This window comes from Chinchilla lanigera, unplaced genomic scaffold (assembly GCF_000276665.1).
Source record: "Chinchilla lanigera isolate Chin_1 unplaced genomic scaffold, ChiLan1.0 scaffold00026, whole genome shotgun sequence".
Classification (NCBI taxonomy): Eukaryota; Metazoa; Chordata; class Mammalia; order Rodentia; family Chinchillidae; genus Chinchilla; species Chinchilla lanigera.
Window position 1 is genome coordinate 21,806,131 of NW_004955427.1, and position 13,747 is coordinate 21,819,877.

Here is a 13,747-nt window from a genome sequence, read left to right on the forward strand (position 1 = left end):
CTCAGCCCCGAGCCTCCCGGCCGCGTCCCGAGCCCCGGAGCCGGAGCCGGATCCCAGGGCCATGGAGCCCGACCTGTCGCTGCAGCTCCTAGCGCGGGTGTCCGCGGGCGCGCCCGGCGTCCGCTGGAAGCTGGAAGCGTACTTCCAGAGCCGGAGCTCCGGCGGCGGGGAGTGCACCGTCCGGCCTTGGAACCCTAGGGAGCCCGACACTTTCCTGGTGCAGTTCAGAGAAAGGGCAGGTGAGTCGCGGACAGCGGGTGCGGATCGCCCTGGGGACCCAGAGCTGGCGGCCCCAGTTCATGCTGGGAGAGGGTGTCACAGAGGGTGTCACTGGCCGTGGGGGACAAGAACGGGGCCCCCTGCTCCCAACAGACTCCTCCGCCCTCCAACTGATGTGCACAGGTTCTGTGCAAATAGAACACCACTTTGAATATCGAATTCAAGCAGGTGTGCATTTGGGTGTCCTGGGGGGGGGGGTGGTCCCTGAAGCCAATCCACAGAGATAGAGAAAGCCAACTCCGTCTGACACCTCTCCCATTTCTGTGTGAATGTGTCTGATGTCTCTCCTGAAGCCAAGGAGGGAGTGCTGAAAAAAGGAAAGCATGAAATTCAGGTTTATGGCAAACCTGTGACCATTTCCCTGGAAACTCCTGAGAATCTAACAGAGAAGAACCCGAGATCCAAGATTTCTTCAAGGGCCCAGTCCCAAAAGGAGGCCCAGTCTGATGCAAAGCACTCACGTGAAGGTCCTGTTCCTAATGCTGTGGACCCCTGTGTCCAAAAGGTGAGTGATGGCTCAAGGAGCTGCCTCTGTGGGCACCACACCTGCCGTGTCAGCCCAGCAACCAAGCCCTGGGGACAAGCTGGGAGCCAGCGCTGGTTCAGTCGCTGAGACTCAGTGAACAAAGCAAAGTCCTTCCTCTCCTGCAGCTTGCTTTGGGGCCTAGGAGGTGGACAGAAGGATAAGCAAGCAAAGGGAAAACACAAATAAAGACTAAAACCACTGCAGTAAGAAGAGGATAAAATAGGGTTTTGCCTCAGAGGGGAGCAGGGCCAGGGTGAGAAAGAGGACAAGACATGGCTAAATGTTGGAGCCAACTTTTCGGCAGAATCAACATTTGGTATGAGACTCACATGATAGGGAGGAGCCAGCCGTGCAGAAATAAGAATATCGAGTGCCTGCTGGGTACCAGGCACTTTGTGGGGCCTGGGGACACAGCCAGGCACTAAAGAGACTCCGCAGTCAGGGCCCTTACTTTCTTGTGAGGGGAACGAATAATAACAGCGAACAAGTTGATAGGTACTGAAATGCCTTCAGTGGTAAGTGCTAGGAAGACTAATAATGAAAGATGAATGATAGACAGTGACCGAGCCACTGTTTGAAACAGACAGTCAAGAACGTCTCCAATGAGGTGTCATCTGAATAGAGACATGAAGGAAGAAAGGGAGCTACCTGGGCGAGTTTCCAGGGGAAAAACATTCTAGGCCAAGGGAAGTCCCCAAGATCTTCCATCCTGAGCCCTAGAAGCTTCAAGGAAGCCAGGGCTCAGGGAGGGCCATGAGCAAGGGAGACAGTGCTAGAACTTGGAGAGGTACCCAGAAGTCAGATCTTTGGGATGCTGAAGAGAAAGGCTTCCGATTTTAACTGAAACCTTGAGAGATTCACCAGATGTTTTTGAGGCAGGTGAGTGGAGCCATCTGGTTTACACTTTCTGGCTGCTGAGCAGAAGCTCACATGTGGCGGAGCCCAGGTGGGAGATGCTTCAGGGGCGAGGTAGAAGATGATACTGGCCTGGACTCCAGGTGGTCCTCACAGAGGTGTGAGAAGAGACTGGGTTCAGGAGACAGCTTGAAGATCTAGAAGAAGAATATCCCATGCAAAGGAAAGAGTGTGTGCAAAAAACTTGAAGGGGGGCAAAGCACTAAACGATTTGCGTTTATATTACACTCAGCCTCTTTCCTTTTTATCCCAGTGTGATGTGTCGCAATTTGAGCTTCTAAAGACCAGGGTATAAAAGGGCCTAGGCACTTTGCATGAAGTCAGGTGTTTAGCTTTTTGTTTTGTTTTCTTTTAAGGAAGGAGAATAAGTAAGAGAAAAAGTAATAGAGGGAAAAAATCCTCCTCGGATTTATGGTTCCCTCCCAAGCTCATAGACACTTTTGTGAGGATCACAGCAACTTGGCCAGAGAACAGAAGTGCCTTTGTGTCCCCATGGTCACACAGACAGTAGCAGCCCTAAATCATAGATCTTGCATCTGTAAAAATGCTCATGCCCAGGTTCTACTGTAGGCCAGTTACATGAGTCTCTGGGGCTGGGTCTCAGCCTTGGCTTTTTTTTTTGTCCCAGTGAAGCTAATATACAGACTGGATGGAGACCCTCTGGTCTGTAGCATACTGTGTCCTCTGAGAGGATTTGAGCAAGGTAACCCTTGCTAAAGATAGTGGCTGTGTTTCTGTAGTTTCTAGGCATTCTCCTGAAAGGCAGACTGTGAGATGGAATGTCTGAGAGATTTTATTTGTTCCTGTTCCTTTTAAATTTCAGATCTTCTTCACTGTAACAGCTGATCTGAACTGTGACCTGCTCTCCAAAGAGCAGAGGTCACAGGTAGCCACTGTCTTCCCCGGTATCAAAAAGGTGGAGGGTCCCAATGGAATTGAGAGCGTCTGTGGTGACTTCGAAGATATTAAAAAAATACACCAATTCTTGAGTATGCAGCTGCTGGAAGGAGAGCAGAAACAGGAGTCCTCCCCTTCCACCATAGAGAGGAAGCTGCCTGGCCCGCATGACTGCGACAGAAGATTTTCTCCTTCGGAATCCAAAACCAGGTCAGAAGAAAAAGACAGCCCTTTTAAAGTTCCCTCGTCTCTCTTTGAATACTTCAAATATACTTGTCCTGATAAAATAGATTGGATTGAGAAGAGGTTTGGTGTAAACATCAAAATTCAAGAGAGTTCTTCCAGTATGGTCTATGTACTCTTCACCTGCGGTGAATCGGGTGACTTAGAAGCAGCTCGAGAGTCTTTTGTCAGTGAGTTTCAAAAGAAAACAGAATCTCTGAAGCAAGAGTGTGTCCCTGTAGAGGACAGGAAGCAGGCACATGAAATCAAACAAAAACTGAGCCACTGTTTTCCAAAGCTCCTCATAAAGGAGCACAGAGAAGGGCTAACTCTCCTCGGAACCGTAGACGACATCACAGCTGCCAAACAAACAATATCAGAAGGTTTTGTCAAGGTGCCTGTGAAAATCGTGGCTCCCAGTTCCATGATGAATGCAGTTGAGATTGATACTGCTCATTATAAGCTTCTCAAAGCTGAATTACTCCAGGAGATAGCAGAGACAGAGCAGAGGTACAACACTTGCAGTAAGGTTTGGGAGAAAAATCAGAAAACCTGCATTCGATTTGATCCTAAGAACAAGGAGGTAGATCTGTCTGTGCATGCTTATGCAAGCTTCACTGATGCCCTTCAACGTGCTTCATGCCTGCTGATGAGCGAAGTCCTTCTACTGAAAGATTTGGTCACGGAGACAAAGCACTTGCGCGGGGCCAAGTTTGCCAGTGACTTTAGAAGAAAGCATCCAGATGTACATTTTGCCCTGGATCAAGAGTCGATGACTTTGACCGGCTTGCCAAATTGCCTTGCACGGGCCAAGCAGTTCGTCTTACAGAAAGGAAGACTGTTGCCATCGGCTGGAGAGAAACCAAACAATGATGGTGAGACCCTCACAGGCGTTGATAGGAGCAACTCCAAAGCAGCTGCGCCTCTACTCAAGGACTCTGCAAGTTCTGTGAGCTCAGAAATAGATAAAAAGGAAACAGACACGTGTAGCATCTGCATGGATACCATTAGTAACAAATATGTGCTTGAAAAGTGCAAGCATGAATTCTGTACCCCTTGTATCAAGAAATCCATGTCATATAAGCCAGTCTGTCCTGTGTGTCAGACTCCTTACGGTGTCCAGACAGGGAATCAGCCAGATGGAACCATGACTCATAGCCTGATAAAAACGTCACTTCCGGGTTATGAATCCTATAACACCATTGTGATTAAATATTACATGAACGGAGGCACGCAAACGGTAAGCGCTTCTGAGGTGCCTGCGTTTCTTTCCACTGCGCTAGGCTTACCAGAATAAAATAGACTGCTCTGATGCTTAATACACAGTGTATTTCCTTGGGAATTATCCCATGGTCATATGCAAGGGACTGAAATAGTGATAGAAGTCACATTGTTTGCTTATAATTTAGATATTTTCATGTCTTTTTGGGGGGGGCGCTGGTAGTGGAGATTGGGTACAGGATCTCACACATACCTGGCCAGTGCTGTACACTGAGCTATACACAGGCCCGTCCAATTTCTTAACATAGAGAACATGTGGATGGAGATTATGCATTAGGATGGGGGGAGTCAGGAAGGTAGGTAGTATTTCCAGAGTGAATTTGAGAAAAGAGGATCAACATAAACTATTAGGAAGATGAATAAAATTATTAATACTTTTCTCGCTTTTGATTTGTACTACTTACAAATGAACACCTATATAACAAAATGTATTTATTTTTAATGAGCATAAAGGGACTTACTAGAGAGAAATGTAAACGTATACACTCAAAGAAATAAGAGTTCAGGCCCTCAAGAAAGAGAGGCACACTTCTTTTGGACCTGGGAATATGTATGTGTGGCTGGTGGGAGTCTGTGGAATTTGTGAATCTATAGGAATCTCTGTCTTGGTCTTGGTTTACAGGAAAAGGACGGCCCATCCACCAAAAGATAATGACCCATTTTACAGGTGAAAGGCATGAGCCCCACAAGATTTTTTGATTTTGTTTTTGTTTTTAGATGGGTGACCTAAGATGCTTTGCCTAAAAACATTCTTTGAACTCTCTCAATCTGTCCTTTTACCTTAAAATCAGGTTTCTGCCTTCTTTCAACAAAGCTAATTTATGGACTGAAAGTATCTTTTAAGAGATTATATATAATAAAATTTACAGGGAACTATTTTCACATAGCATTTTCTTGTCTTCATACAGAAAGAGCACCCCAACCCAGGACGGCACTATCCTGGAACAGTGCGAACGGCATACTTACCTGATAATAAGGAAGGGCAGGAGGTTTTGAAACTACTTGAGGTAGCCTTTAAACGCAAGCTCATTTTCACAGTGGGATACTCTCGAGTACAAGGTATCTCAGATGTCATTACATGGAATGACATCCACCACAAAACATCCCTGTCTGGAGGACCGTCAAAGTGAGTCTTTTGAATTGCAATGGTTGATAAAGCTTAGGAACTGTGGAATATGGCAATTTGCACCTGTGGATATGAGAGTTTGTACCAGATGTGTTAGGTCAGTAAAGTATTTTGAGAAATACTAATACTGGGATAATTTCAAAGATGGAAGTATGGGTCCCTCTAACCTTCTATCTGCCAGTTATAGGCTGCTGGAGTTATGCAGTTATTAAATCTTGTGTCATGGGGAAGGGGGTTTCAGAATTTAAGATGATTGGTATCTCAAGTTAATTAATTAATTTTATCTTTTTGAGACAGGGACTCGCTGTGCAGTTCAGGCTGGCCTTGAGCTCACTTTGTAGCCCAGGCTGGTCTCAAACTCACAACGATCCTCCTGCCTCAGCCTCCCGAGTGCTGGGATTACAGGCGTGCACCACCACTCCCGGCTCTCAAGTTAATTTAATTTGGGGTTTCCTATCTATTTGGAGAGCAGATGCTAGGAATGTTATTTACTTTGCTTCCTTTTAAGGTCATTTTTCTTTATCTCCTCTCTCCCCGCCAGTCCACAGAGTATCTGAACTCACTTGGTCAACAGAACTTTAGAAAAAGTCTTACTTGTAAGGGACTAGTGGTGGTGGAGTCTGTGATACAGGAACTCTGGTTGTTCTGTGTGAAACTCAGACTAGCTTAGATCCCTGGTATTCAAAAAGAAGTACATCAAGACCTTTGCAAATATTCACATTTGAAAATTCTGGCAGCATAGTATTACAGCGCCTCCTTTATACAATACAGTAAGCTACTATATTTTATGAATTAGTACTTACAAGAAACTGAGAATTTTAAAAGCCTGGTTGGAAGACTGATGCTGGTTAGACAACTAAGCTCACTCACTAGCTAAATGATCCACATCTGCACACTTACAAGAGATTATATGTCACGCACCCTCAGGATGACTGTGAATATTTGCAACCCTGAGTATTAAATCTTCACATGCCAAATATCTACTGTACAAATTTTTTCTTTCTGCAGTTATGGCTACCCTGATCCTGATTACCTGCAACGTGTTAAGGAAGAGCTGAAAGCAAAAGGAATTGAATAAAGCCAAAAAACCCCCCAAAAAACTAAAAAAACAAAACAAAAAAAAACCCACTAGAAGAATGTCTTAACAAAGCTTTATAAAGATATGTTTGAGGAGTTGATGCCAATAAAAATCCTTCTCTAGCAATGCCTTTTAAAAACTTCATCTCAAGAAGTGGTTGATATAAGAATAGAAATCTGCTTGTTTGTCATTTCTAGAGTGTTGCTTTTTTATGGTAAATAAAAACCCCAAGAACTGTATAACTGTGCTGGAAGTGTCATGTCTCATTCATGGCTGGGTCTGGGTGGGTCTGAAATAATCTTGTATATCTTTCAGTTCTACTGCTGGCTATCGATGGACAGTTTTTCCCTTTTCTTTCTTTTGTGGTGCTGGAGATCTAATCCAAAGCCATTGAAGTACACTCTCAGCCCTTTGGTCCTCTTTTCATTGCCGTCTCTGGGGTGAAACTTTAGTTTTTTTATTTGTTTGCACTTTAATCCCTACCTGTTGGCAAGGAGTTTGGTTATAGAACGCCCCCCCTCCCCCGAAAGAAAAGTGGGCAAGAGCCGAGACTGGGCAACCTTTGGTAACAAATGGAATAAGGCTATTATTTTTAATATAAAGCCTGGTATATAGTTAGTGCTTAATATATTTTCATTGCCTAACTCACATTGCTATTAGCTTAGTAGAGGGATATAGGTTTCCTAAATATTTGGCAAAAGCCGGAGTTAGAAAACTAGTTCTGGAGTCCTCACCACTTGGAAAACTGAGTTTCTTATTCTGGAGCACTTGGTGGCTGAACTCTGATCAGGTTCCTAACTTGGGTCTTGCTCTTCCCTCATCTTTGGAACCAGCCTTGTGGGGTACAGTGCCCTGCCATAGAAATGCTACATGTTTCTTGACATTTTTCTTCTCTGGATATGTTATAATCTTGAGTAACTCTGCTTCCAGCTTTAACAGACAAATAATCTTAGTTTCTGTTGTCTAACATTATAAAGTCACTGTAGCCTGCAATGCAGTAGTCTTTTTTTAATCCCTTTACTAAATCTCACCAATTCAAGTTTTCTCTCTTTCTGGATTTCTACCAGGAATATATGACACACCCAATTTTACTTTTAAATGGTTTTTCAAATCAAAACATAATTATAATAGCAAATTACCCACTTCTCTCCCCCAAAATGGAAATGTGTACTTTGTTCTTTTCCTAAAGATGCGTGTACACGCATGTAAAATATTTTTGGCCCCAAAATAATAACTAATATTTATGGAGAACTTACTCTGTCCCCTTTATAAGAGCTTTACATATGTGTGATTGATACAATTACTATTCCCATTTTATAAACAAGAAAACTGATGCACCCTAAGTGAATCATGGTCACATGGTCTGTAAGAGGAAGGGCTGGCATGTCAACCAGGGAGTCTGGCCCCAGACTTCTGCACCCCTAGGTGGTACTGCCGCCTACCGAGCTTCTTCTCCCAGGAGCACTCTGAGGAGTTCCCTTTGCTCTGGGCTTCTCCCAGAAGTGGAATTCTGCACAGGGCTCAAAGCAGATTTCCTTTGGGAAGTCCTGTTTGAATAACTTCAGAATTCAGAATCCTTTCTGAAGGAATCCAACCACTGCCATTCTGAGCTGAACGGAAATTATGTGAAATCCCCCGCCCCGTGCTGTGCTTGCCTACCTGTTAGAAATAACGTGCAATCATGAACTGGCAAGGCCCAGTGAGCATAGCTACGATCCATAACTCCCACCGTCGTTCAGCCCTGTGCTTGACAAGCAGCTGAGGCCCAGTTACCATAGCTGCAACCATAATTCCCAGTCATTGCGCAGCCCCATTATTGACAAACAAATCACAACTCCCTGTGCGTTCTCAAGCCCCGTCCCAGCCAGATAGCCACAACTCCTCTGTACTCAATTCTCCCCCTCAAAAGTCTCACTGTAACTTTTTCCTTCCACAGCTCCCCTTTTTATGGTCCTGACCATATAAAGACCACATAGCCTGTATGAGAGTTACAGGTCTGGACCCTAGTGCCAGACTGGTCCCTGTCAGGTTTGTTCTGAAATGAACCTGTCTTGTGAACTCCTACCTCTGTTTCTTTTCCTTCTTCCTGACACTTTCCGTTGCCCAGAAAGTTAAGGAAACTTAAGCGAAATGGTGTATCTTTTTTTAAAAAATAAGAGTATATATTTGATGTTTTCTGTTTGTTTGTTCCTTTATTGAAATAGAGTCTCACTGTATTGTCCAAGCTGGCCTCAAACTCACTGTGTTCCTGCTTCAGCTTCCTCTGCTCCTTCTGCCTCTTGAGTGCTGGGATTACAGGTGCCAAGTACCACACTTGGTCTATACCTTTAACTAGTCATGATTCATTAATTTTATCGTAATGAACCAATTGTGTTCTAGCTTCTAATCTTTTGGCTAAATTTGTTGTGAAGAAGCAGAAGTTTAGTTTCTACTAAGCTCTGGATCCTGTATTGCATTATGTACACATGCACATTTCACGATGTGAAACTTGGTCAGTGAGCATTTATATTTATACTGCTTTTAGTCTCTGGAAGATGTTACTATCTGTTTTAAATAAAATTAAGCCTACATTTGGAACAGGTTGTCTGTGGTTTTTCCATCAGTCTTTTTCTTTTTCCTTAGGTTCAGATTCTGGGTGTTTTGGGCAACATATATAATAAATGGTTGTTTTCACATGCATGAGGGTCTTGGCTGATTTTGTGTGAAGCTATTTACTAACTTTTTTGGAGGAATTGTTTTCTGAGACAGGGTATGAAGCTTGTCTATGTAGCCCAGGCTGCCCTCAAACCCCAAGCGATTCTCCTGCCTCAGCCTCCTGAGGGCTGGGACTACAGGCGTGCGCCACCACTAATACCATCATCAGTATTTGCTGAGTACTGTATTATCACAGTAGGCACAACTTTACTATTGAGTTCACTGTGGCCACTTCTGGCTGTGAAAATCGTATTTCTCAATTCCTTTCTCCATTGCAAGTAGGTTACTCTAAAGACAAAAGTGGGATACAGATTTCCTCTGGTCTGCAGAAAGTCTAAGTAATACCGTATGAACTCTTCCCTCCTCGCTCAAAGAGCACCAGCAGACTGGGGCATTAGTCTCTCCAGAGCAGAAGAAGTACAAAAGCAAACTGAATAACTCGACCTTTCACAATTACATTTTCACAGAAAAGAAAGTGAAAGAAGTCTAGGAACCGGTCGGGTGAGAATGATACAGGAATTAGAAACTCCCAACCTGAAAGATATCTGGGACAAGTTCGTGTTCCCTAAAATTGAACAATGAATTTTAGGAACAACAAAGGTTAAGAGCAGAATATATTTTCTGAGGGAAAGAAAACTTCTGTCCGGGAGAGGGACAGAAGGGGGCCCTGAGTGGGTTACCCAGGAATCTGTCTTTTCTAGGGACTGTTAGAGAGCAAAACCACAAGGTAAGGCAGGTCCAAAGTAGAAAACATGGGAACTCACTAGGTGGGCATGAGGTGGGACAAAACTATGGTCAGCCAATAAGATTACAAGTATATTTGTTCAGGTAAAATTGATTAAATTGGGATCAAATGGGGAAATGAGTCACGGAGCAAGCGGGCATAAATACAGAACAGGGGCTTTTCCTGTAGTGGGTGGGGCTAGTGACTCTTCCTGGCCTTTTAAAAGTGATTGCTACCTATTTAGAATATTAATCCCTGAGGTCCATCCCTAGGGAAGTATGTGGGCACATCTGTTTAACCTTTTGTCCACAGCTGGAAGTGTCTGTCCCCCACAGCTGCAAGGTATCTCATCTTCCGCACTGGCTCCTCTGAGGGTCTGATCCTGTCTGACTGCCTATAATACTTTTATCTAACTCAGCTGCTTATAACAAGGTGACGGTGGCAGAGCCCAGGGTGGCGGCGCCCTGCTCCTTCCCTTTACTGTCCATGGGTCCTGAGGTCCTGATCCTCCAAAGAACCTGAGCAGTAAGGCGCAGCTGCACCTTCAGAGCCCCACGGGTCCTGGTGCTCTTTGCCCCGCACCCGCAAGGCTGGGATCTTGCTTTGGCTAAAATTGAGTGTTGTAGATTAAGGAAATTAGTCCTTTCTCTGTGATATATATTGTGAATATTTTCTTCCAGTTTCTCTAATTTGCTAGCCTTTTACCCCTATTCAAATCCATTTAACTTTTTTTTCCTCTTCAGACAGGGTCTCACTAAGACACTAAATAGACCAGAGGAGGTTTGAAGTTGGGCTCCTCCTGCCTCAGCCTCCCAGATTGCTAGGATTACAGGGTTGGGCCTTCACACTAGGCTCAGGGGAAGCCTCTTGAACAAGGAATTTGGATCCTGCAATTGCCCTCTTAAGAACAAGTAGGATTTAGGGCCACTCAGGAAAACCTGGGCTCACCCTGGGCCTGCAGAGTGCTGCATAGTCTGATTTGCCTCCTATGACCCTGTCGCCCACCACAGGGTCTCTGTCCCCAAAGATGAACCAGGTGAGGGTAGGATAAAAATACAGCCAGGTGGGATAGGCAGGATGAGCTGGGTCCCAAGTCAAATGCTTTTAATTTCATGTAGTAAAAGTAATCAAATTTTATTTTATTATATCTGGACTTTGAGTCATATTTTAGTATATGGCTTAAATCACACTTTTCCCTACACACGTTACAGAGGAATTTGTTTATATGGTACAGTACTTTCTTCTAGTACTTGTATCTAATTTTTACACTTAGATCTCTGATATATTTGGAGTTTGTTCACAGGTATAGTCAGAAAGAAATTTTTAAAAAAATTTTTTTCTAGTGCTAGGGATCAAACCCAGGGCCTTGCACATGCTAGGCAACTGCTCTACCACTGAACTACACATTCTACCCTCTTTTTACAAGTGGGTATCAAGTTGTCTCAACAGTTTATTTAAAAGGTTATCACTGCCCTAATAACTTGAGATACCATCTCTATCATATATTCGTTCTGTGTACGTACTTTGGCTACTTCTGCAGCTTCTATTTTCTTCTATTAATCTGTACCTTCCTCTATTTTAGAGGGTTTTGTATGAGATGTGATCAAAATATACAGTGAATGTTCAAATTTTAAAATAATTGTGACAGTAAAAGACACATTGCCAGTAATCCACCCCAACTCCTGTTCAGTTAGAAAAACTTATCCCATCATTCTTGCCACTTTCTCAAGCAGTTCTGGAAGCCCTCTTTCATGAATGTCTTTAGGAGATGTGATAAAAAATATGGTGAATACTGCTGCTGGTGCCATCCTACAGATATACATTCTTATGAAAACATTATAACATGACCTCATCTACCTTATTCACTAGATATGGCACTTTACAACTTGTGGCTCTTTCCCGAAGTTTAAAATGATCATGAAAGGTAAATACTTTGAATTGATGCAGGGCACAGAGGCAGCCATAGTAGCACAACTAAGGACCTAGAAGACTTCCAGAACTGCTCCAGAAAGTGCAAGAATGATAGGATAAGTGTGCTCAAAGTGAGGGGTATATTCTGAAAGGGATGAATGGAAATGTCTTTTACTGTAATAATTTTTTTTTTTTGTCTTTTTGAGACAAGGTCTTGCTATGCAGTTCAGGCTGCACTTGAGCTCACTTTGTAGCCCAGGCTGGTCTTGGACTCACAAAGATCCTCCTGTCTCAGCCTCCCGAGTGCTGGAATTACAGGTATGTGCCACCATGCCTGGCTGTAATAATTTTTAATTTAAACATTCACCATATTTTTTGGTTGTTCCTCATAGTACATCTTCCCACCAGAGCTGCTCTCCCTTTGTGGTATTTTCCTAGTTATTTTTCTTAATGCTAACTAACTAACAAACGTTTCTAAGTCACAACTAGTGTTAAAAGAGAGACAAGGAAAGCTCACTGAATTCTTCACTGGATTGCATTAAACTTACAATTACGGAGAGTTAACATCTTAAGGTAATTTTGAGATGTTCTAACAAAAACATACCTTCTTGTTGTTCTTAAAACTACTTTTGTACCTCAAAGGAGGGTTTAGACTTGTCTTTATAGGGAACATTTTTGGGAAACTTATTTTCTCTTTTCTTGCTAAATTCAATTCTCAGCACCAAAACTATATAAGTTAATTAAATAAAATTAAGACATAATTTTCATAGCAAATTCATACTTTTCAATGCATGGTTCTGTGACTTTGGGCAAATGTATATAATTGTGCAACCACCAGCACATCCTCCCAAATTTTTGCTAACCCCTTTATAATCAACCTCAGGCAACCACTGGTAATATTGGTGCTGAGAATTGAACTTAGTGAGAAAAGGGAAGATAAGTTTCCCAAAAATGTTCCCTGTAAAGACAAGTCTAAATCCTCTTTTGAGGTGCAAAAGTAGTTTTAAGAACAACAAGAAGGTATGTTTTTTGTTAGAACATCTCAAAATTACCTTAAGATGTAACTTGTACCTTTAATGCAATCCAGTGAAGAATTCAGGGAGCTTTCCTTGTCTCTCTTTTAACACTGGTTGTGACTTAGAAACGTTTGTTAGTTAGCATGAAGAAGAATAACTAGGAAAATACCACGCAGGAAGAGCAGCTCTGGTGTGAAGATGTACTATGAGGAACAAGTAAGCTAGACCACAGCTGTAGGATCAAAACACAGAAGGATCAAAGCACCAACGCTGAAGACAAGTTTTGACACCTACTATATAAATGACAGAGCCTCATAGTGTTCCATACTGTTCCCTTATCCAACCACTGCACACGGCACTGCTTCCAATCCACCTCTTGACCCAGCCCTTGCTTTCCCCCAATTCAACTTTCCAGTAGGTGTACAGGTCAATATTGGACTCAGCTTTCTGGGTGCTTTAATTTGCTATATATGTACTCTACACTAAATGTGATTAATTACAAAAAAGTAATCTCTTCAAGAAACCTTCATAACAAAATACCAGATTCCCTATTAACAAGAAAAGGGAATCAAGTTTAACAGGCCAAAATAGAAGAAAAGGAATCTGTCAAAACTTGCATAAATGGCACAAAACAGCTCTGACCTCACACCCCGTGCTGAAGGAGTCACTAGCAGAAACCCCTAGGTGTACGAGCTGTAAATATTCAGAGTCTAGCGGGAAACGAGAATGTTTCTTTCCCATTTAGGCATCCTCTGAGCTCTCCGCAGATCTTTCATCTGTAGCCACTTTCCAACTTGTGTGCTTCTTTGTCCTTTTTTGTATTCATTGTTAGCTGCAGTAGGGAATGGACTTTTTCCTCTCTCTTTTTCCTTTTGGTTTTCTTCGTGTCTCTTTCCTCACTTTCTTCAGAACTACTAGATGCTGAATCATCTGACTGGGAAGTGTGACTTTCTGCCCCTAAAAACAAAACTGGTTTTTTGAGAGACTTTTTTCTGGATTTTTTCTTGCACTTGTGTGGCTGCTTCCTTTCCCTGGTACTGGAAGCACCGGTTTCTTCTTCTTCTTTTTTTTTTTTTTT

The 13,747-nt window shown here is 43.0% G+C and overlaps 1 protein-coding gene and 1 pseudogene across 1 annotated transcript; one reads left to right on the forward strand and one right to left on the reverse strand.

Annotated features, from left to right (window-relative positions):
* Positions 1–39: 39 nt before the first annotated feature.
* Dtx3l (deltex 3 like, E3 ubiquitin ligase) lies at positions 40–6,571 on the forward strand. The gene is made up of 5 exons (XM_005386514.2): positions 40–239; positions 573–784; positions 2,544–4,079; positions 5,029–5,246; positions 6,255–6,571. Exons 1-5 carry the CDS (start codon positions 62–64, stop codon positions 6,322–6,324), a joined length of 2,214 nt encoding a protein of 737 aa, XP_005386571.1. The 5' UTR covers positions 40–61; the 3' UTR covers positions 6,325–6,571.
* Positions 6,572–13,410: 6,839 nt separating this feature from the next.
* LOC102024935 overlaps positions 13,411–13,747 on the reverse strand; it is a 1,059-nt pseudogene continuing 722 nt past the window's right edge.